The sequence below is a fragment of the Carcharodon carcharias genome, chromosome 2 (genome assembly GCF_017639515.1).
Source record: "Carcharodon carcharias isolate sCarCar2 chromosome 2, sCarCar2.pri, whole genome shotgun sequence".
NCBI lineage: Eukaryota > Metazoa > Chordata > Chondrichthyes > Lamniformes > Lamnidae > Carcharodon > Carcharodon carcharias.
In genome coordinates this window covers 103,601,780-103,626,517 of record NC_054468.1, presented here as the reverse complement: position 1 = coordinate 103,626,517, position 24,738 = coordinate 103,601,780, and the positions used below count along the sequence as shown (strand labels likewise).

General features: G+C 47.4%; 1 protein-coding gene across 5 annotated transcripts in view; it reads right to left on the bottom strand.

Annotated features, from left to right (window-relative positions):
* Window positions 1-24,738, bottom strand: part of slco2a1 (solute carrier organic anion transporter family, member 2A1) — a 344,648-nt gene that overhangs the window by 220,133 nt on the left and 99,777 nt on the right. For 3 of the 5 annotated variants that reach the window (XM_041216217.1, XM_041216224.1, XM_041216253.1), the window contains exon 2: window positions 6,410-6,547. The exons of the other annotated variants lie outside the window; for them this stretch is intronic. In XM_041216217.1, coding sequence (XP_041072151.1) covers window positions 6,410-6,547 — 138 coding nt within the window. The remainder of the gene's footprint in view (window positions 1-6,409; window positions 6,548-24,738) is intronic. 5 annotated transcript variants of the gene reach the window in all.

The window sequence follows — 24,738 nt, the reverse complement described above, 5'->3', positions numbered from 1 at the left end:
GGGAAACAAGAACAGATAGTGTCGGGGAAGCGCATTGCAAGGAAGTTGCACTATGTCGAGACAAGGTTACGGCGATAAGGCTGGAGAGTGGGACTAGGTGGAATGCTCTTTCAGAGAGCCAGTGCAGACTCAATGGCTGAATGGCCTCCTTCTGCATTGTAAAGATACTGTGATACTGTAATATCACCACTCTATAGTTTTTGCACATCTTCCTGATTTCCCTGTAGATCTGTTCCTCTATTTCTCTCTCATATTATTTGGGGGGGCCTCTAGAATATCCCAAGAATCATTATCAAAATTTTCTTGTTTCTCTAACCGAATGTATTCTTTTATTTTCCCCTCAAGAACATTCTCACTTTCCACACTACAATGTATTTCCTGATGAGTACTACTACACTAGCTCTCTTTCTTCCTTCCCTATCTTTACTGAGCACTTGCTACCTTTAAATATTAAGCATCCAGTCTTCACCATTGTTAAGTGACATTTCTGTTATTCATATTCACATGTTTATTTGTGCTTGTAGCTCACCAACATTATTCAGCACACCTTGTACATTTACGTATATGCATTGTAAATCTGTGTTTGCATTCCTCGTAGTGCTTTTTAGTACACTCCTATCTAATATGGCACCACTTCCTTCTCTATTAATATCAAACACTCTCACTCCTTTATGCACCTTATTCCTCTTCTCTACTTCCATATGCTGGTACCCATCCCTCTACGAATTTAACTTAAACCCTTCACCGCCACATTAATGAACCTCCCTGCAAGGACATCGGTCTCAGTCCTGTTGAGATACAACACATCTATTTTGAAGAGGTGCCTCTTGACCCAGAACTGGTCCCAATGCACCAAGAATCTGGAGCCCTCATTCCTGCATGGTGTCTTCACGGGATCACAGAACCATTACAGTGCAGGAGGAGGCCATTTGGCCCATCAAGTATGCACTGGCTCTCTGAAATGGCATTCTACCTAGTCCCACTTCTCTTCCTTATCCCTGTGACCTTGCACATTCTTTCTTTTCAGATAGCAATCTAATTACCTTTGGATACGTCAATCGAACCTGCCTCCACCACCCTCTCAGGAAGTTTGTTCCAGACTCTAACCACCCTCTGGGTGAAAACATTTTTCCTCCTTCACTTTTACTCCTTTTGAATCTCTGCCCTTTAGTTCTTGATGCTCTCTTGATTGGGAACAGTTTTTCACTATTTACCCTGTCCATACCCCTCAGGATCTTCAATACCTCTATCAAGTCTCCTCTCAGCCTTCTGTTCTCCAAGGAAAACTGTCCCAACCTTTCCAATCTATCCTCATGGCTAGAATTCTTTATCCTTGGAATCATTCTTGTCAATCTCCTCTGTACTCTCTCTAATGCCTTCACATCCTTCCTCAAGTATGGTGCCCAGAACTGGACACAGTATTCCAGATGAAGCCTTACTAGTGTCTTATACAAGTTCAAAATTACCTCCTTACTATTGTACTCAATGCCCCTATTAATAAAGCCAAAGATACTATATGCTTTATTAATTGCTCTCTCAACATGCCCTGCCATCTTCAATGACCTATGCACATATACACCGAGGTCCCTTTGTTCCTGCACCTCCTTTAGAGCTTCTCCCTTTATTTTACACTGTCTCCCCATATTCTTCCCGCCAAAACAAATCATTTCACACTTCTCTGCATTGAACTTCATCTGCCACTTGTCTGCCAATCCATCAAATTCAATCCTTTTGAAGTTCAAGACTATCCACATCACAGGTGGGAATGTTTCCAATCTTCGATTCATCTGCAAATTTTGAAATCATGCCCTGCACACCACAGTATAGGTCATTAATATATATCAGGAAGATCAAAAATCCCAATACTGACCCCTGAAGAACTCTACTACAAGCCTTCCTCCAACCTGAAAATTAGCAATTTATCACTACTCTGTTTCCTGTCACTCAGCCAATTATCCAATTGTCTACTTTCCCTTTATTTCATGAGCTAGAATTTGCTCACAAGTCTGTTGTGTGGCACTGTATCAAATGCCTTCTGAAAATCCATATGCACCATATCAACAGCGTTGCCCTTATCAAACTTCTCTGTTATCTCCTCAAAAGACTCCACCAAGTTAATTAAACATGATTTTCCCTTAGTGAATCCATGCTGGCTTTCCTTAATTATCCTGCACTTGTCTAAATGATTATTGATCTTGTCCCGAAATTTCGTTTCCAGAAACTTCCCTCCCACTGAAGTCAAACTGACTGGTCTGTAGTTGCCGGCTTTATCCTTGCACCACTTTTTGAACAAATTTGCAATTCTCCAGTCCTCCAGCAACACCCCTGTGTGTGAGGGCGACTGGAAGATTATCACGAGTGCTTCTGTAATTTCCACACTCACTTCCCTCATCTCATCTCATCTGGTCCTGGTGCCTTATCTATTGCAAGTAAAGATTACCTTTTTAACATCTCCTTCTCCTCAATTGTAAATTCTTCTAGTGCACCAGTTACCTCCTCTCACACCTCCGCCTGGGTAGTGACTTCTTCATTCATAAAGACAGATGCAAAGTACTTGTTTAATACCTCCACTATTTCTCCTGCCTCCACGTGCAACTGCCCTTTTTTATTATCCCTAATGGGCCCTACTCTTTCTTTAACCATCCTTTTATTATTTATATGCTTGTAGAAGACCTTGGCATTCCCTTTTAATGTTAGCTGCCAGTCTGTTTTCATGCTTTCTCCTTGCTTTTCTTATTAGCTTTTTTCACTTTCCCTCTGTTCCTTCCATATTCAACCTGATTCTCTATTGTATTTTCTACCTGTCATCTGTCGTATGCGCACTTCTTCCTTTTCGTTTTCACCTCTATCTCCCTCGTTATCCAGGATGTTCTGGATTTATTTGTCCTACCTTTGGGACCAGAGTTGGGTTAAGGGGGCATTTCAGGGTGGCAACCTGTTACTGGTGGAGTGCCACAGATCAGTGCTGGGGCCACAATTATTTACAATATATATTAATGACTTGGATGAATGAAGTGAATGTACAATCACCAAGTTTGCGGATGACACAAAAAAAAGTGGGAAGGCAATTGGTGAGGATGACACAGTCAACAGAGGATTATAGACAGGTTAAGTGAGTGGGCAAAAACTTGGCAGATGGAATATAATGTTGGAAACTGTGATGTTTTGCACTTTGGCAGGAAGAATAGAAGAGCTGAATATTATTTCAATGGAGAAAGACTGCAGAAAGCGGCGGCACAGAGGGATTTGGGGGTCGTTGTGCATGAATCACAAAAAGCTAACATACAAGTTCAGCAGGTAATAGGTAAGGCAAATAGAATGCTGCTCTTTATTCCAAAGGGAATGGAGTATAAAAATAGGGAAGTCTTGCTAAAACTATACAAGGCACTAGTTAGACCACACCTAGAATGCTGTGAACAATTTTGCTCCCCTTATCGAAATGGAGGCAGTCCAGAAAAGGTTCACTAGGTTGATCCCAGGTATGGAGGGATTTTCTTATGAGGAGAGGTTGAATCGGTTGGGCCAAAACTCATTGGAGTTTAGGAGAATGAGAAGCGATCTTATTAAAACATATAAGATTCTTAAGGGGCTTGAAAGGGTAGATGCTGAGAGGTTGTTTCCCCTTCTGGGAGAGTCTAGGATCAGAGAGCATAAGCTCAGAGTAAGAGGTCACTCATTTAAGACAGAAATGAGGAGAAATTTCTTCTCTCAGGAGGGTGGTGAATCTGTGGAATTCTTTACCACAGAGGGCTGTAGAGGCTGGTTCGTTAAGCATATTCAAGCTTGAGACAGACAGGTTTTTAATCAGTAAGGGAATCAAGGGGTATGGGGAAAAGGCAGGAAAATGGAGTTGAGGATTATCAGATCAGCCAAGATCTCATTGAATGGCGGAGCAGACTCAAAGAGCCAAATGGCCCACTTCTGCTCCTACATCTTATGGTCTTTCCCCTTCAAGGGAATATACCTTGACATTGCCTGAAATACTTTTTCTCTGAAGGTGACTCATTATTCAGCCACTGTCTTTTCCATCAACAGTTGATTCCAACTCACTTGACTCAGATGCATTCTTATCCCATCAAAGTTGGTTTTCCCCCAATTAATTATCCCTACTCTGGATTGTTCCATGCCCTTTTTCATGGCTAACCTAAACCTTATGATACAATGGTCACTGTCTCCTAAAAGCTCTCAGCTGTCTCTCTCTCTGGCTGCGTTATGAGCTTCCCCTATGGCAAAATAAGAGCCAGCTACTGGAGGTTGAGGAAAGGTAGAAAATGAAAGGATCACCTCCTTCCCCTTTTCACTGAACTCCCTTAATCACCAAACTCCAACTGATATTTGATTCACTTGGGCCAACTCATTCCCCAGTACCAGGTCCAACAGTGCCTGCCCTCTCATTGGGCCAAAAACATACTATTTCAGAAAATTATCTTGAATATATTCTAGGAACTCTCATCCCTCTTGTCCCTTTGCACTATCCCTATCCCAGCCTATATTTGGATAATTGAAGATCCCCATTATAATCTCTTGCACCTCTCTACTTTCTTCGCAAATCTGTTTCTCTACATTCCTTCCGCTATAAATCGCTATGGCCATCTATATACTACACTGTTCAATGTTATTGCACCTAGCCAGAGGGGTTCCACCCCTGACCCTTGTGGAACATCCTTTCTCTCCAGTGATGTAATGCCATCTTTATGCCACCCACCACACCCCCTTTTCATCCTTTCCTGTCTCTCCTAAGCACCTTGTGCCCAGGAATATATAATGCCCAGTCCTGCCCTTCAGCCAGGTCCCTGTTATAGTAAAAATATCATAATTCCATTCGTCAACCTGTGCCTGCAGTTCACCAATCTTATTAACCACACTCCGTGCATTCATATACATGCACATTAACCCTGATTTAGGCTTTTTACTTTCCCCCTTACTCAGATCCCATCTAATGACTTAATATTGCCCAATCTAATTCTAACAAACTCTCCATGTATTCTATCTACCTTGAGACTACTCTCTGATATATCCTTCTTATTTGTTGATACTTCACTATTTCCCACTGCCAGTTTTTCTCCTCTCCACTCTGAATTTCCCCTCAGGTTCCCATTCCCCTGCCAATCTTGTTTAAACCCTCCCCATCAGCAATAGCAAACCTCCCTGCAAGGTCATTCATCCTAGTCCTATTAAGGCATAACCCATCCCATTAGGCCCATCATGTCTGTGCCAGCTCCCTGCATGAGCAATTCACTTTTTCCCTGTAGTCCTGCAAATTTTTCCTTTTCCGATAAAATTCAATTTTGTTTTTAAAGCCATGATTAAATCTGCCTCTGCCACACTTTCAGGTAATGCATTTCAGATTCTAACCAGTCATCGTTTGAAAAAGTTCTTCCTCATGTCACCATTGATTCTTTTGCTTATTATCTTAAATCTGTGCTCTCTGGTTCTCAATCTTTCTACCAATGGAAACAGATTCTCCCTATCTACTCTATCCACATCCCTCATGATTTTGAACACTTGTATCAAATCTCCTCTCAATCTTCTCTCCTCCAAAGAGAACAGTCCTAGCTTCTCCAATCTATCTACCTAACTGAAGTTCCTCACCCCTGAAAGCAATTCTGTGACTTTTTTATGCAGCCTCTCTAATGCCTACACATCTGAAACTGGGAGCTTCAGCTGTTGCAGGTCATAACACTTCCTGCACATATCGTTATCCAGAACACGAGAAGCGTCCTGGAATTCCTATATGAAACAGGATGCACATACCAGGGGTCCGAGTTGCCTTGCTATTCCTCTATGCATTAGAGAACAAATTACTGCTTAAATAATTTAAGAGTCATCAGTTACTCACCAGTCAGCCTCTTGTCTTCTACTGACATCACTTAAAGGAAGGTGTGCTGAACTCTCAATTTCTAAAGAAAAACCTTTGATTTAAATTTACTGAAAATTTAGAACTGTTATGTTACTATCCCTTGTTATTTAATTATAACTTTATCCTCTAGATTTGATTAACTAATTGAGCACTGATTGTTTGATAAATTGCAACATTGGCTTTAGATTTTAGTATCTGCATTAACTAATCAGTCAATTTAGCTTTAGTTTATTAGATTAAAATAAAAACTTACCATAAAACTCATCCCACATGACTCTTTGTTCAATGACCTCACTTTGCTAACGGGACAACCTGATCACACACAGCCTCTGGTCGTGATTGACATGATATGTCTGTCCAGAGTAACCCCACAGGACCGTGTCTATCCTGGTCAAACTCCTAGAGGCCCTTGTCTGTCCTGCATTTAAATCCCATAGGTCCCTCTCTATCCTGAGATTAAGTCCCGCAGGACTGTATCTATACTGAGTTAAACATCCACAGGACTGTGTCTGTCATGAACCAAACTACAGCTCACTTCTGCTACTATACCTCATGCAAGCTGGATATGAAGCCGGATGAGAAGCTGGAGAGCCCAAATTGTTTCTCAATGGTGACAATGCTGCTTTTGAAATAGGCACTGTGCAGGAGTTGGGTGCACTGCAGCATTCCATGGCACAGGACAAAGAGCTGTAAAAGAAGAAGGAAAACTTTTAGGGAGCTCTGTCACCGTGTAGTTAGGCGCAGTTCAGAGATGATTTTCCAACTTGCAAAACATGTTTAAATCTTGAGGAATAAATGGAGATTAAAATGAGTCCAAGTATAAATAAAAGCAAAAAACTGTGGATGCTGGAAATCCAAATATAAATAAGGTGCCCAAAAGTGGTCCTGGTAAATGTTAAATAGTGAGTCAGACTTTTGCCAAGTGACAAAGGGGCTGATGTCAAAACCTGAAACACGTTTTGTTAATCAGGAACTTTCACTTAGTGTATATTTCTCCTCATTCTGCACACAGCAAACATAAACGAGATTCCGAAATTTGTACTTGAGGGTTGAGCACTTACAACATGAGTACCTGGCAGCACTAATTCACATGCATTGTCTTATAGTTCATTATATTGCATTCGATTTTATTATCCTCTATTCTAATAGTCATTTGGTACTACAGAACTTGAGTACCTCCGAAAAACAAGACATGTCAAAGCTTTTCGTCTTTTGCTCATCAGGACACTTTGCAAGAATACCAATATATGGGGAAACAATTTATACTGTATGAGAAGAGAGTGCTTATTGGTGGGCAAATGGGCTCTGATTTGTAAAGGCGTTGCTATGGAGAATGCACCAATGATGGTGACTGACAGCCAAGCATCCTTTGAAATTTAAACCAGGCAGCTTGACCCTCATGGGTCAAGGCGTCGCCCTGAGGAATGAGTTAGCAAATGGCTGTCACTTATTTTGTTTAGCTGAACCAAGCGCAATGTGTGTACATGTTCTTTCTGACTGACAAGAACAGGGCCTTGTGTATTAATATATGTTTCTTCCAGTGCACACAATGCACCAGGCTGACAGGCAATCTTAAATTGGTTGTCAGTGTAATTCTTAGCATTCTGAGGATTATTTAGCAAATGCTGTCCAATCGCGGAATCGCATCTAATGTTGGACACTATGTTTTGAGTTTTGCAGGCACAGGCTTGTTGGATACAGTCTGTACCCTGCCCATTGCCAACAGCGGCTGGGACATGCTGTTTGATATGATCCGCCAATCTTTGGGATGTCTGGCCTAAATACCTAGCACCACACTGACACTGAAATTCATATACCATGTTACTCATTTGTATGATAGGCAGAATGTCTTTTTAGCTTGATGGCAGCATCCTGTTAGTGGCAAGTTGTCGTGTACCTACACCACATGGACTGCAGAGTTTTTTTAACATTTAATCTTTCATAGGATTTGAGAATCGCTGGGAGGCCAGCATTTATTGGCCATCCCTAATTGCCCTTGAGAAGGTGGTGGTGATCCACCTTCATGAACTGCTGGCGATGTTCCCATGCATTTCTGCCCTTGTCCTTCTAGGTGGTACAGGTTGCGGGTTTGGAAGGTGCTGTCGAAGGTGAGTTGCTACAGTGCATCTTGTAAGTGGTACACAGTGCTGAGACTGTGTGTGGGTGGTGGAGGGAGTTAATGTTTAAGGTGGGGAATGGGGTGCCAATCAAGTGGGCTGCTTTATCTCTGGATGGTGTCAAGCTTCTTGAGCATTTTTGGAGCTGTACTCACCCAGGCAAGTGGAGAGTATTCATCACACTCCTGACTTGTGCCTTGTAGATGGTGGACAGGCTTTGGGGAGTCAGGAGGTGAGTTACTCACCGCAGGATTCCTAGTCTCTGACCTGCTCTTGTAGCCACAGTATTTATATGGCTAGTTCAATCCAATTTCTGGTCAGTGGTAATCCCCAGGGTGTTGATAGTGGGGGATTCAACGATGGAAATGTCATGGAACATCAAGGGGCGATGGTTATTTTCTCTCTAGTTGAAGATGGACATTCATGCCTCACAAGTACCAGGCAATGTTAGTTACTGTTCATCAGCTCAAACCTAAATATTGTCCAGATCTTGCTGCATTAGGACATGGACTGCTTCAGTATCTGAGGAGTCACGAATGGTGCTGAACATTGTGCAATCATCAGCGAACATCCCCACTTCTGACCTTATGATGGAGCGGAGGTCATTGATGAAGCAGCTGAAGACAGTTGGGCCTAGGACACTACATGGAGGAACTCCTACAGTGATGTCCGGGATGTGCTTCCCCAACCAGGAGAAAGTGAAACAGCCTACTATTCGGCCACCTTTTCTAACTCCCTTCCCAATTGGGTGAGCAGAGAGTGTCCTGAAGAGGACTGCTCAGCCACAGATTGTGACGGATTGGCCTGTTGCCCAAATGCCCAAAGATAACTCTGTCCTAACACAGGTATCACACATTTGTTATCTGTGTGCGGACTCTTGACTAGGGACTCTGAGGTTCGCAGCCTGTCCCCATCATGAATCCATGATCGCCACAGGACTTGGCAAATGATTCCTGGTAAAAAGCTGCAAGTGACTGTGTTTAAGGTGGGGACCTTGGGCACTGTCATTGTCCAAACAATCTTGGTAATCAGATTTTGGTGACATGTCAAACCACAATGACTGGAACCATGTGGCCACTGCAGCCTTCTACTGTGATTGCAGCCAGTGTATACAGTCTTCCTTCACCAGATCTGCTGTTAAAGACTTTCTGGTGCACGCTGTGTGGCATAACCCCTCAGGTTTTCTGCCATGGGTGGCCAGATCAGGAGCAAGGAGCTCCTGATGGCATCATTCAAGGGATCGGTGGATCGCACAAGTCTTTCCATCGCATCAAGGTGGTGGCCCATGGAGAGATCTGAAAATGTAGAGTGAGATGACAGATTTTATCTTTGACACTGATGATGAAATATTCAGAGCAATAACAAATTTTGAGGGATTAGATGCAATTGTAGATGTTGATCCTGTGGATTTTGAGATGGATACAGATGTAGAGAAGGTTTAATAGAAATTGTATAGTAAAAATTGCAAATCTAATTAAACTAGAGATGAGCTAGGTAAAGCACATCAGTGCAAAAGGCAAGGCTGATGCATTTGTAACCATCTTCAGCCAGAAGTGCTGAGTGAATGATCCATCTCGGCATCCTCTGGAGGTCCCCAATTCATAGATGCCAGTCCTCAGCCAATTTGATTCAATCCATGTGATATCAAGAAAGGGCTGAAGGTACTGGATACTGCAAAGGCTATGGGCCCTGACAATACTCCAGCAATAGTACCGAGGACTTATGCTCCCAAACTAGCTGCGCCCTTCACCAAGCTACAACACTGGCATCTACCTGGCAATATGGAAGATTGCCCAGGTACGCCCTGTCCACAAAATACAGATAAATCCAATCCAGCCAATGACTGCCCCAACAGTCTGCTCTCGATTATCAGCAATGTGATGGAAGGTGTTGTTGACAGTGCATTTACTCAGCAACAACTTGCTAACTGACACTCAGCACTACTCAGCTCCTGACCTGATTACAGCCTTGGTCCAAACATGGACAAAAGAGCTAAACTTAAGAGATGAGGTGAGAGTTTTTGCCCTTGACATCAAGGCAGCAATATCCAGGCTTGGACTGACAAGTGGCAAGTAACAGTCGGTCCACACAAGTGCCAGGCAATGACCATCCCCAACAAGAGAGAAGCTGACCATCACCCCTTGACATTCAATGGCATTACCATCACTGAATCTCCCACTATCAACATGCTTTGGGTTACCATTGACCAGAAACTGAACTGAACTAGCCATGTAAATACTGTGGCTATAGGAGCATATCAGAGGCTGGGAAATCTGCACCTCCTGACTCCTCAAAGACTGTCCACCATCTACAAGGCACCATCTACAAGGAATGTCATGGAATACTCTCCAGTTGCTTGGATGAGTGCAGCTCCCACAACACTCAAGAAAGCTCAACAGCATCCAGGACAAAGCAGCCTGCTTGATTGACACCCCATCCACCATTTTAAACATTTACTCCTTTCACCATTGACACACAATAGCAGCAATGTGTACCTTCTACACTGCAGTAACTCACCAAGGCTCCTCCAAACTGACGACCACTGTCATGTAGAAGGGCAAGGGCAGCAGGTGCAGGGAACACCACCACCTGGAAGATCCCCTCCAAGTCACTCACCATACTGATTTGGAAATATATCGCTGTTCCTTCACTGTTGCTGGGTCAAAATCCTGGAACTCCCTCCCTAATAGCACTGTGGGTGTACCTACACCACATGGACTGCAGCGGTTTATGAAGGCTGCTGACCACCACCTTCTCGAGGGTAATTAGGGATAGTAACCAATGCTGGCCCAGCCAGCGACACCCACATCCCATGAAAGAATGAAGAAAAGGCCCGTGGTTGAGAATCTGCCGATTCAGTACTTGCAGACCAAGGGCAGAAACACATAACCCTGTGTAGACATCATCTTCAAATCGAGGGACAGCCGACAATGATAGCGATTTTTTCAGTATCACTATTTGCATTTTCAGCGTTTGTTAAAATATTAAATATTTAATGATAGACCACATTTGAAGTACTTCCTTCGTGAGCCTAAATAGATTTCTTGATGATCTTACTTAGCTGTATTATTTTCTGATGATTTTCCAAAGGGTTTTGTTTTGTTGTTCCTATAAGAGGAATATTCAGTGGGTCAAGTGTCTCAGTAAAGGTTGGCAATTGTACTTTTCCATTTGCACAACACATTGAAGGTGGCTCTTTTTCCCACTTCGTTGCACCAAAATATTGACATATCTCTGATCTACTGCCAATAACATATTCTGGGTCTGAGTCATAATTGTAGTGAGGATCATAGATGGAATCTTCCTTAAAGAGTCTTGGTGTCTTACTTGCAGCATTGGTTCTTCTTGCATCCTGTCGCACTATCAACTTCTTGCCTTCTTGCTCCAAGTCCAAAGATCCTCTGATGGTGGTCACAGACCAGTTGTTACACTGAGGGAATGAAATCTCTTCCAGTTGATGAAGGCCCCTGGCTTGCCCATGGGAGCTTTCACGGTGACATGCATGCAGTCAATGCCTTCGGGACCTAGGGGAATCCAGCAATGGCCCCAAAGCCTCTTGCTCTCTCAGCCTGACTTTCCTCAACTGTGATGAATCTTACATATTAGCTTTCCTGAATAATGCAGAGGTCACAACAATGATGCAATGATGTGCAGATGCTGCTCAGGTCTCTAGTTACTCCTTGGAATGAGCCTGAGGCATTGGAGACCAGGACAACTGTGACATTGAGAGTCACAGACAGGTGGGCATTTACACAATGTGAGCTGACCACCACAGCCATTACCTTGCAAGCAGTTAGACCTCTTCCCAAAGACCCTTCCTCCTAGGTTGCCTCATCTCCTAACACTTGCCACAGGGAAATGTCAAGAGATGAGGCTACCTGGAAGAAAGGGTCTACAGTCAGTGGTCTAACTCCTTGCAGGTGTCAGAGTGTGCCTATGGCTGCAGCAGCTGTGTCTCTCCAGAGAGAGGGACAGCGTACATGTGCATCTTTTCAGTAGGTTCTCTTCACCAGTAGATCCAATGTCAACAATGAGAAAAGTCCCGAACCTCTCTCAGCAGACTCAGCTGCTGTCCCCACCTCCTCAGGTCTAGCTTTTTTGTCCCCCTTTTATCGCAGCAATCTGGGGCTCATTGGAGGCTGACGCAACTCTGACCCCTTCCCCATCACCTGTGTGGCCCATGCACTAGCCATAAAATGACACGGTCTACGTAAACTTACAATTTCCCAGTTAATTAGCTTCATTAGGCTCTAACTGGCCTTAAGAGGGTGGCCAGCGGGATTCAAATAAGCACCCAGCTCACCATCCATATTATCACATTTTGGTATCATGACATTACTGGCCTCACCTAAAGTCATGACTGTCAACGTCTTAAATTGTTAAGGTTGGCTAATAATTACATTGCTTAGGGAAACAGATGATGGGTACTTGAATACATATTAATAGGGGATAGCTGGGGCACTGGGTGTGGGCATGGAGTGTCAACACTCAAGAAAGTCAATAAACTCTCCCAGCAAGGCACTGTATCTTAATTTTCACCTTACCAATCGGCATGGATCCGGTTAACAATGATGCTGATTTTACAATCTGCCTGACTCTTGATACTGCTATTTCTGGAACAAAAAATCCCAATCTATAAAACTCTATCAAGTTGCCGCAAGTGTCCCTATCCCTCCTTGGCTCCCTCCTATTTCTCATCAACATGCTACTCCTTGGTGACAACATCTGAAACCATGTTAGTTTCCACACGTGTACTGACAACACCCCGGTTTACCTCACCACGAGCTCTCGGTTCCTCCACTGTTTATCAGGCTGCTTAGCCGACATACCGTGCTAGATAAGCAGATATTTCCTTCAAATAAATATTGGGAAGACTGAAGGCATTGTTTCCAGTCCTCACTCTCAAACTCTGCTCCCTAGCTACCTACTCCATCCCTCTCCCTGGCAATAGTCTGAGAATAAGCCTGTCTGTTCACAACCTTAGTATCATTTGACTCAGCTGAGCTTCCAACATTATATTCATGCCATCTCTAAGGCAGCTATTTCCATCTCTGTAACATTACCTGATTTCACTCCCATCTCAGCTCATCTGCTACTGAAACCCTCATTCACGCCTTAATTTCCTTAAGACTTGACTATTCTGATGCATCCTTGGCCAGCCTCCCATATTCCATCCTCAGTAAACTTGAGATCATCCAAAACTTAGCTGCCCATGTCTTAACCCAAAACAAGTCCTGTTCCTCTATCACTCCTGTGCTTGATGACCTACATTAGCTCCCAGTCAAGCAATCTGGATACAGTGGATGGGAAGGACCTATTTACTTTGGCAGAAAGGTCAGTGACTCATATTTCATAGACTTGAAGTGATTGGCAGAAAGCTTAGCAGGGAGATGAAGAAAAATCTTTTCACCCAGAAGGCTGTGGGGGTCTGAAACTCACTGCCTCAAAGGGTAGTAGAGGCAGAAACCCTCAACTCATTTAAAAGGTGTCTGGATAGGCACCTCAAGTGTCATTACCTGCAGGGCTATGGACCAAATACTGGAAAGTGGGATTAGGCTGGGAGCTGATTTTTTGGCTAGTGCAGGCACCATAGGCCAAGTGGTCTCTTTCTATGCCATAAACCTACTATAAATTATATTATTTTGATATTCTCTTCTTTGATTACAAATTCTTCCATGGTCTCATCCCTCCCCATCTCTGTAATCTCTTTCCACAACACTCTCCGAGACATCTATGCTTCTCTAATTCTGGCCTCTTGAACATCCCCAACATTAATCACTCCATCACTGGAAGCTGCGTCTTCAGTTACCCAAGCTCTGAAGTCCCTTCCTAAATGTCTCCATCTCTCTTTCCTCATTTTAGACACTCCTTAAGACCCCTCTCTTTGATCAACTGACCTAAACTTTTCTTATGTGGCTCAGTATCATATTTTGTTTTGTAATGCTCCTGTGCCTTTGGACATTCTATTAAGTTAAAGGTGCCATACAAATGTAAGTTGGTGTTTATTGCATCACACTACATTTGATTCTATTAGGTTATATTAAACTGCATTAAAACAGAAGTGCTGAGTAAATGATCCATCTTGGCCTCCTCCTGAGATCCCCAGCATTACAAATGCCAACCTTGAGCCAACTTGATTCACTCTAAGTGATATCAAGAAAAGGCTGAAGGCACTGGATACAGCAAAAGCTATTGGCCCTGACAATATCCCCGGTAGTTATGTTGAAGATGTGTGCTCCAGAACTGGCCATGCCCCTAGTCGAACTGTTCCAGTACAGCTCTTTGCTCTTTGGCTGCCTTCCATTTCGTAATACCATGGCTCATGTTTTGGTGGTTAACTCTGTTGCAACTCTGTGTTAAAAATCATCTGGTGTGACTCAGGAGCCTCATTCTAACATGGCAGTCTCTGCCGCATTTGCTGCAGAGAAAGACAGTGGACTGAGAAGGTATACGATTCACTGGCCTCTGTTTCCTCTGGGCCCTCCTCTTGGCCAGACGACCTTCTCATTTCTGTTCACCTTCCAAGCAGCCAGCCTCCAGAGGTCACGGCCATCAGTGACTGACTCCCAGTTGTCAAAGTCAATATCCACCATCTTCATATCTCACTTGTAGGTGTCCTTGCAGTGGGTGTATGGATGCTCAGAAGGTCATGACCCAGTGACCACTTCACCATACAAATGGTCAATGAGTATACAGCCATCATCCATCCAATGATCATGACCGAGCCAGTACAGATGTTGTGAGCTCAGCAATGAGTGTGTACTGATGGAATTAGCATGTTCCAGGACCTCGGAGTTGGCGACCAGGTCCAGCCAAAAAAAGCCACGGATACGTCTGAGACAGTGAAGGTGGAAACTATTCAGCCTTTTCTCCTGTTGCGCATATGTTGTCCAGGTCTCACCACAGTAGAGAAGCATGCCGAGGATGCCAGCTTGGTCAACTCAGTGTTTGTTGTGCTGAGGCAGGTTGCTGTTGTTCCACACTCTCTTACTCAGCTTGGACATAATAGCTGCAGCTTTTGTGATGTATGTGTTGATTTCAGTATTAAGTGACAGATTGCTAATGATTGTGGAGCTGAGATACATAAAGCTACCAACAACCTCTAGGTGTCACTTTGTCAATGCTGAAAGATGACAGAATGGCAACATTTTAAAAATTCATTTATGAGATGTGGGCATCACTGGCTAGGCCAGCATTTATTACCCATCCCTAATAGCCCTTGAGAAGGTGGTGGTGAGCTGCCTTCTTGAACGGCTGCAGTTCATGTGGTGTAGGTACACCCACATTGCTGTTAGGGAGGGAGTTCCAGGAGTTTGACCCAGCAACAGTGAAGGAACGGTGATATATTTCCAAGTCAGGATGGTGAGTAACTTGAAGGTGAACTTCCAGGTGCTGGTGTTCCCATCTATCTGCTGCCCTTGTCCTTCTAGAAGGTAGAGGTTATGGGTTTGGAAGGTGCTGTCTAAGGAGCCTTGGTGAGTTCCTGCAGTGCATCTTGTAGATGGTATACACTGCTGCTACTGAGCATCGGTGGTGGAGGGAATGAATATTTGTGGGTGAGGTGCCAATCAAGTGGGCTGCTTTGTCCTGGATGGTGTCGAGCTTCTTGAGAGTGTTGTTGGAGCTGCATTCATCTAGGCAAGTGGAGAGTGTTCCATCACACTCCTGACTTGTGTTTTGTAGGCTTTGGGGAATCAGGAGGTGAGTTACTCACCGCAGGATTCCCAGCCTCTGACCTGCTCTTGGAGCAACAGTATTTATATGGCTAGTTTTTTTGTCTTGTCCTAGACCATGACATTTGTCTTCCTGATGCTGATCGTAAAACCAAACTCTTTTCAGGTGTAAGGGGGTATGTACATTTGTTGCTGTGGGTGTTCCTTGGTGTGGAATATTAATGCTTCATTGGCAATGTAGAGCAACTCTCTGATGAAGACTGGGTGCACCTTTGACTTGGATCTCAGACGAGCAAGGCTAAACAGCTTTCTATCAGATAAAAGCAAAAAACTGCGGATGCTGGAAATCCAAAACAAAAACAAAAATACCTGGAAAAACTCAGCAGGTCCGACAGCATCTGTGGAGAGGAATACAGTTAACATTTCGAGTCCATATGACTCTTCAACAGAACTGTTGAAGAGTCATACATTCTCGAAACGTTAACTGTGTTCCTCCCCTCAGATTCTGTCAGACCTGCTGAACTTTCTATCAGTTCGGGTATGTAAGTAGACTCCCTCTGCAGATGACCTGAAGGCACATGACAGCAGCAAAGGGGTGAATACGCTGAAGAGTGTCAGTGCCAGAACACAAACCCGTTAAGGGTCCTCAATGTTGTTCTGTTATTACTGACCTTACTCATCATGTTGTCATTGGAAAGGGGAGATCACACGGAGCAGATTCTTTGGGCAGCCAATTTTCTCCAGCAGTTTAAATAGATCGCCTTTGCTGACATGGTCAAATGCCTTGGGTGAGATTGCTGAAGGAATATATACTGTGGTCTCCTTTGTTCACAGCATTTCTCTTGCAGCTGGCAGACTGAGAAGATCATGTTAATTATAGACCTTCCAATTCTGAAACCACACTGGGATTCAGGGTGGATGTGTTCAGCCAGGATCTGCAGTCTGATAATGACAACATGAGCAAATACTTTTCCCACGATGCTCAGCACCTCGATGGTTGTTACAATCTCTGCAGTTGCGCTTCTTCTTGTACAGGGTCATAATCTGCATCACGTATACCCTGGGGAAACACTCCTTCCCTCCCTTCAGCAGCGACAGAGAAGTGTGTGCAGATGCTGCAGAAGTGCCAGTTTCCCATGCTTGATGAGTTCAGATGGAAAAGCATCAGCACCTGAAGCTTTGCCCACGATAAGTGAGTCAATAGCTTTGCTAAGCTCCTCCATTGTGGGTTTGATAGAAAGCCTGCCTCTCAGGGCAGAGCTGGATAATGTGTCTAGAGCTTCCTCAGTGACTGTGGAGTCCCTAAAGTACAACTCAAGGTAGTGTTCCACCCATCTCTCCAACTGTTTATTGCAGTCAGTGATGACTTCCCCTGCCTTTGTTTTCAATGGAGCCATTTTCTTTGCAAATGGATCTGCTGCCTTTGTGATCCCTTCATATGTGTCCCTAGAGTGCCGTGTGTCGAAGGACATCTGAATATTCCGGCAAAGTTGAAACCAGTAGTCATTGATGCAACGCCTAGCAGTATGTTGGACTTTACTTTGAGTGGTTCTTAGTGCATCTTTGTCTCCTCGCATGGATCTCGTTTGTAATTAAAGAAAGTGGAATGCTTGGCTTCAATGACAGGTTCCATCATTGTGATGTTTTCCTTGAATCAATCAGCACTTTTGCACTCCAGCTTCCTAGATGTTGGGAGTACAGTGAGGTAGATGATATCTTGAAGCGTCTGCATTCTGTGGGAATGCAGGAGAGTGTCTGTTCAATTGGATTTTAATCTGGGTTGGCAGTATGGCTGACATTGATACGAGGACGGCATTTCTGCTTTGAGTGAAGAATCTTTAAGGGTTACATCATCACCCTAATGCTCACCAGGGAGCGATCTGTATCAGTCAGCGCTGTGGTAATTGTGTGTGTCGAGAATGCTGTTCAGAGTCACATCTGGTAATGATCACATCTAGCTGGTGCTAATATCCTGATCTGGGATGTCTCCAGGACAACTTGTAGCACAGTTTGTTCTGAAAGAAGGTGCTAGTTACACAAAGTTCGTGGTAGCAGCAAAGCTCAACTAGTCTTTGCCGATTCTCATTTATCTTTTCTAGGCTATGATGTCTGAGACAGGAGGGCCCTGCCTCATTGTCTGCAGCCACTTGTGCTGAAATCCCCCAGTAGGTAAAGATGTTCTGACTGAGGAATTCTGCTGATAGTGGTGTAAAGTTCCTCAGAACTGGTCTTTCTCCTCCCTAGTGAACACAGTGTTGGAACATAGATACTCATGAGGTTAACTGGCCCTGCTTGAGTTGAGTGATGGATGGAGAGAACATGTTCTGAACCATTTGTGGGGTGTTCTCTCATCGAGAGTAGCATGTTCCTCACGGTGAAGCCTATACCTTGCTCATGAGATTCCTCTGAACTCTTCCCCAGCCAGACAAACACACAATGTTTTTCTTTCAGTAATACACGCTCGGCGAGCCTGCTCTCTTAGAACCATAGGAAAGTTACAGCACAGAAGGAGGACATTTGGCCCATCTTGTCCATGCCAGCCCGAGGACACCCAGGTGCCCTTTCTAATCCCACCTTCCTGCACCCGGCCCATAACCCTGCAGCTTACAGCATTTTAGGTGCAGATCCAGGTATGTTTTTAAAAGAGTTAAAGTTTCTGCCTCTACCACCAACTTGGGCAGCGAATTCCAGACACCCACTACCTCTGCATAGGGAAGCTATGTCAATGTTCAGCCTATCAAGTTCCATGTCATTCACAGTTGTCTTGTACGTGTTATTGACCAGCTGTAAGTCATTTGCCAAACCCATACCATATACATGGTCCTGATATTCCAATTTGCCATTTGAAGAGTTGGCATCTTTTTTCTTATTATTTGTCTGCCTGGTGTGATGGATTCAAATGCAGGATAGTGTCATGTAATGGAGAATAATCAGATCTATTGTAGTTTGAAGGAGTATATTGGGATCTAGGAACACAGGAAATAGCAGTAAAAATAGGCATTTCTGTCCCTAAAGCCTGCGCTGCTTTCTAATGAAGTGCAATGTAATACAAAGGAATAGAATAAATTTTTTTATTTTCTTTCATGGGATGTGGGCATCACTGGCGAGGTCAGCATTTACTGCCCATCCCTAATTGCCCTTGAGAAGGTGGCGGTGAGCTGTATTCTTGAACTGCTGATGTCGCACCCACAGTGCTGTTAGGGAAGGAGTTCAAAGATTTTGACACAGGGTCGTGAGTCTTGCAACTCTTTTCCTGAAAAGGTGGTGGAAGCAGAGTCTTTAAATATTTTTAAGGCAGAGGTGGATAGATTGTTGGTAAGCAAAGGGATGATAGGTTATCGGGGGGTAAGTGGGATCTAGGTTTCAGGTTACTATCAGGTCAGCCACGATCTTGTTAAATGGCAGAGCAGGCACAAGGGGCTGAATGGCTTTCTCCTGCTCCCTGTTCATATGGGATTATGCTAAACTCCATAATATTACATCACACTGCGTTCAACTATAACTGACCTTCTACATTATGCTGCATTACATGCTATTACACTCGGTTATGTGAAATTATACTGCAAAATAGATTCAGAATATAAACTATTACATTGCATCAATAGGTTCAATTATGCTCCATCATATTACATCACACTGTTTCCAATACAGTAAATAAATACTGTATTATATTACAATATTCAGTATTAGTTCTATTTATTCCCTTGTGTTAAGTCACGCAGCATTAGAAGATATTAGATTAGATTATTATTCGCAGGGCTTGACAGGTAGGGTTCCCCCTTGTATGGGGGAGTATGGAACCAGGTTAAAGGGGCAGGCCATTTAGGGCTGAGATGAGGAGGAATTTCTTCACTCAGGGGGCAGTGAATCTTTGGAATTTTCTACCCCAGCGGGCTGTGGAGTCTCATTCACTGAGTATGTTCCAAACAGAGGTTGATAGACTTCTTGATCATAAAGGTATCAAGAGATATGGGGATAGTGCGGAAAATGGCCTTGAGGTAGAAGATCAGGCATGATGTAATCGAATGGCACAGCAGAATCGAGGGGCTGAATGGCCTACTCCTGCTCCTATTTCCTGTGTTTCTAGATCCCAGTGCATTCCTTCAGACTACATTAGATCTGATTATTCTCCATGACATGACACTATACTGCATTAGATTCATTTAACACCAGGTGCAAATTGCCCTAGTTTAGAGAAGCGTGTTGCTCCCCACAAGTCTGGGTTCAAAAACATTTCTAAATGTGCCATGAACCAGCGGAATCAGGCAGCATTTAGAATTTAATTCTATTTTAAATTTTGTTTATAAAATAATCCCTTATGTTTTTAAAAGGTGATATATTGAAACAAGTGCAGTTTCATTAATACCACTGAAAATGGGTTTATCTCAAAGATAGCTTGCAACTCAATGCACAAATCAAAAATCATAGAAAATAGGGTGGTACAATCCACTGAAAACAGATGTTCTGTACCACGTTTCAGCTGCGAATGCATTTCAGTCTGTGCATTATCCTGTGTACAGTACTTTGCATCTTCTGTGCAATACTCTATATTCTTTGAGCAAATTTCCACATTTGTGCACAATACTCTGTATCCTCTCTGCAATGCTCTGTGTATAACAATGTGTCATAGCCTGTGTGTCATATAGGGTAAGGCTTGCATTTATATAGTGCCTCCCATGGCAACATGACATTCCAAAGCATTTCACAGCCAATCAAGTACATTTTCAAAAGTGGCTGCAATACAAGGATACATAGCATTTAATTTTGGCACAGCAAGCTCCCACAGAAAGAGAAAAGTGCTAACCTAACTTTAGATGTTGACTACTGCATAAATGTTGAGCAGAGTAGCAGGATGGTCTCCCCAGCTCCTCTGAATAATACAGTCAAATATTTTCTGTTTATCTTCAAATGAAGATGCTGTAACATTTAATGTCTCATCTGAATGAAGGAAGATGACCCAGATCCTGTGGTCAGCAGAGGAAGAGGTGTGCACAGTGCTGACTGTGGTTCAAAGGACACGCTAACCCTTTAACGTCCAGTCCCAGCTCCAGTTTCAGTTCATTGATGACCAGAGTCAGGAACAACGAGGTGATGGGGAACTGCAGCGAGGGGGCGAGCAGTGTTGGGGTGGATGAGCAGTGTCGGAGGCAAGGGGTATGGTGACATTGTTGAGGGAAGGGGGGGCTAGCACTGTCGGTGGGGGGGGATGATGGGGTGAGCAGTGTCGGGGGGGCTGTGAGCAGTCTCGGGGTCAGTGAGGGGGGGGGTGCCATTGAAGGATTTTCGGGGGGGAGGGAAATGAGCAGTGTCGGGGGAGGGGTAGGCAGTGTCGGGGTGGGTGAGCAGTGTCGGAGGGAGGTGGTGGGCAATTCAGGGGGGGAGGGCAGTGTCTGGCGGGGGGAGGGTGACCAGTGTCGGGGGGGCGAGTGTGAGCAGTGTCGGGGGAGGGTGAGCAGTGTCGGGGGTGAGGGTGAGCAGTGTCGGGGGAGGGTGAGCAGTGTTGGCGGGAGGAGGATGAGCAGTGTCGCGGGAGGAGGGTGAGCAGTGTCGGGAGGGGAAGTGGACGGTGAGCAGTGTCGGGGGAGGGTGAGCAGTGTCAGGGGTGCGAGTGTGAGCAGTGTCGGGGGAGGGTGAGCAGTGTCGGGGGTGAGGGTGAGCAGTGTCGGGGGGGGTGGGTGTGAGCAGTGTCGGGGGAGGGTGAGCAGTGTCAGGGGGTGAGGGTGAGCAGTGTTGGCGGGAGGAGGATGAGCAGTGTCGCGGGAGGAGGGTGAGCAGTGTCGGGAGGGGAAGTGGACGGTGAGCAGTGTCGGGGGAGGGTGAGCAGTGTCGGGGGGGGTTGGTGAACAGTGTTGGGGAGGAGGGTGAGCAGTGTCGGGGGGGGAGGGTGAGCAGTGTCGGGGGGGAGGGGGACGGTGAGCAGTGTCGGGGGGGGGTGAACATAGTCGGGGGGAGGGTGAGCAGTGTCGGGGAGAAGGGTGAGCAGTATCGGGGGGTGAAGATGAGCAGTGTCGGGGGGAGTTGGTGAACAGTGTTGGGGAGGAGGGCGAGCAGTATCGGGGGGTGAAGATGAGCAGTGTCGGGGGGGAGGGTGAACAGTGTCGGGGGAAGGTGAACAGTGATGGGGGAGGGTGAACAGTGATGGGGGAGGGTAAACAGCGTCGGGGGGCAGTGTGAGCAGCGTCGGGGGGGAGGATGAGCAGTGTTGTGGGGGAGGGTGAGCAGTGTCGGTGGGGAGGGTGAGAAGTGTCGGAGGGAGTGTGAGCAGTGTCGGGGGGAAGGGTGAGCAGTATCGGGGGTGTTGGTGAACAGAGTTGGGGAGGAGGGCGAGCAGGATCAGGGGGTGAAGATGAGCAGTGTCGGGGGGAGGGTGAGCAGTGTCGGGGGGGAGGGTGAACAGTGTCGGGGGAGGGTGAACAGTGATGGGGGAGGGTAAACAGCGTCGGGGGGCAGTGTGAGCAGTGTCGGGGGGGAGGGTGAGCAGTATCGTGGGGGAGGGTGAGCAGTGTCCGGTGGGGGGGAGGGTGAGCAGTGTCGGGGGAGGGGGAGGGTGAGTAGTGTCGGGGGAGGGTGAGCAGTGTCAGGGGGGAGGGTGAGCAGTGTGGGAGGGGGGAGGGTGAGCAGTGTCGGAGGGTGGAGGGTGAGCAGTGTCCGGGAGGGGTGAGCAGTGTCCGGGGGGAGGGGGGAATGTGAGCAGTGTCTGGGGGAGGGTGAGCAGTGTCGGTGGGGGGAAGGTGAGCAGTGTCGGTGGGGAGGGTGAGCAGTGTCGGAGGGGGGGTTGTTGAGCAGTGTCCGGGGGGGGTGAGCAGTGTCGGGGGGGGAAGGTGAGCAGTGTCGGGGGGTGCTGAGGATGTGCAGTGTCGGGGGGGGGAGGTTGAGCCGTGTCGGGGGGAAGTGGCTGAGCAGTGTTGGGGTGGAGGGTGAGCAGTGTCGGAGGGGGGTGGGTGAGCTGTTTTGGGGGGGGGGTGGGGGGAGCGAACAGCGTCGGTGGGAAGGTTGAGCCATGTCGGGGGTGAGGGTGAGCAGTGTCCTAGGGGTTGGGTGAGCAGTGTCGGGGTGGAGGGTGAGCAATGTGAAGGGGGGAGGGTGAGCAGCGTCGCAGGGGTAGGGTGCGGAGTGTGGGGCGGGGAGGGTGAGCACTGTCGGGGGTGGGTGAGCAGTGCCGGGGGGGTGAAGATGAGCAGTGTCGGGGGTGTGAAGATGAGCAGTGTCGGGGGGGGAGTGTGAACAGTGTCGGGGGGGGAGTGTGAACAGTGTCGGGGGGGAGGGTGAGCAGTGGGGGGGAGGGTGAGCAGCGTCGGGGGTAGGGTGAGCAACGTTGGGGGTGGGGGAGGTGAACAGTGTCGGGGGGGGGAGGGTGAGCAGTGTCGGGGGGTGAGGATGAGCAGTGGTGGGGGGGAAGGGGGAGGATGAGCAGTGTCGTGGGGGGAGGGTGAGCAGTGTCCGGGGGTGGGAAGGGTGAGCAGTGTCGGGAGGGGAGGGTGAGCAGTGTCGGGAGGGGAGGGTGAGCAGTGTCGTGGGGGGAGGGTGAGCAGTGTCCGGGGGTGGGAAGGGTGAGCAGTGTCGGGAGGGGAGGGTGAGCAGTGTCGGGAGGGGAGGGTGAGCAGTGTCGGGGGGAGGGAGGGTGAGCAGTGTCGGAGGGGGGAGGGTGAGCAGTGTCGGAGGGGGGAGGGTGAGCAGTGTCGGAGGGGGGAGGGTGAGCAGTGTCGGGGGGAGGGAGGGTGAGCAGTGTCGGAGGGGGGAGGGTGAGCAGTGTCGGAGGGGGGAGGGTGAGCAGTGTCGGGGGGAGGGAGGGTGAGCAGTGTCTGGGGGGAGGGAGGGTGAGCAATGTCACGGGGTTGAGGATGAGAAGTGGTGGGGGTGAAGGGGGAGGATGAGCAGTGTCGCAGGGGGGAGGGCGAGCAGTGTCATAGGGAGGAGGGTGAGCAGTGTCGGGGGGGGAGGTTTAGCACTGTTGGGTGGAGGAGGGTGAGCAATGTGAAGGGGGGAGGGTGAGCAGTGTTGGTGGGGAGGGTGATCAGTGGGGGGCTGGGTGAGCAGTGTCGCGGGGGTAGGGTGGGGAGTGTGGGGCGGGGAGGGTGAGCACTGTTGGGGGGGGGTGAGCAGTGTCGTAGGGAGGGGGAGCAGTGTCGGCGGGGAGGGTGAGCAGTGTCGGGGGTGTGAAAATGAGCAGTGTCGGGGGAGGGTGAGCAGTGTCGGGGGGAGGGTGAGCAGTGTTGCAGGGGGAGGGTGAGCAGTGTCGGTGGGGAGGGTGATCAGTGGGGGGGTGGGTGAGCAGCGTCAGTGGGGGAGGTTGAGCAGTGTCGGTGTGGAGGCTGTGCATTGTTGGGGGCGGTGGATGAGAAGTGTCGGGAGGGAGGGTGAGCAGTATCAGTGGGGAGGGTGTGCAGTGTTGCGGGTGGGGCTGTGCAGTGTCGGGGGGGAGGGTGATCAGTGTCGGGGGGGAGGGTGAGCAGTGTCCGGGGGGGGACGGATGAGCAGTGTCGGACGGGAGGGGGGAGGATGAGCAGTGTCGGGGGGGGAGGTTGAGCAGTGGTGGGAGGGAGTGTGAGCAGTGTCGGTGGGGGGGGACGTGAGAAGTGTCGTAGGGAGGGGGTGCAGTGTCGGCAGGGGGAGGGTGAGCAGTGTCGGGGGTGTGAAGTAGAGCAGTGTCGGGGGGGGAGGTTGAGCAGTGGTGGGGGGCAGTGTGAGCAGTGTCGGCGGGGGGAGGGTGAGCAGTGTTGGGGGGGGAGGGTGAGCAGTGTCGGGGGGGGAGGTTGAGCAGTGGTGGGGGGCAGTGTGAGCAGTGTCGGCGGGGGGAGGGTGAGCAGTGTTGGGGGGGAGGGTGAGCAGTGTTGGGGGTGGGAAGTAGAGCAGTGTCGGGGGGGAGGGTGAGCAGTGTCGGGGGGGAGGGTGAGCAGTGTCGGGAGGGGAGGGGGGAGGCTGAGCAGTGTCGGGGGGGAGGGTGAGCAGTGTCGGGGGAGGATGAGCAGTGTCGCAGGGGGAGGGTGAGCGGTAACCGGGGGGGGCGGAAGGGTGAGGAGAGTCGGGGGGGCGAGGATGAGCAATGTCGGGGGGGAGGGTGAGCAGTGTCGGGGTGTGAAGATGAGCA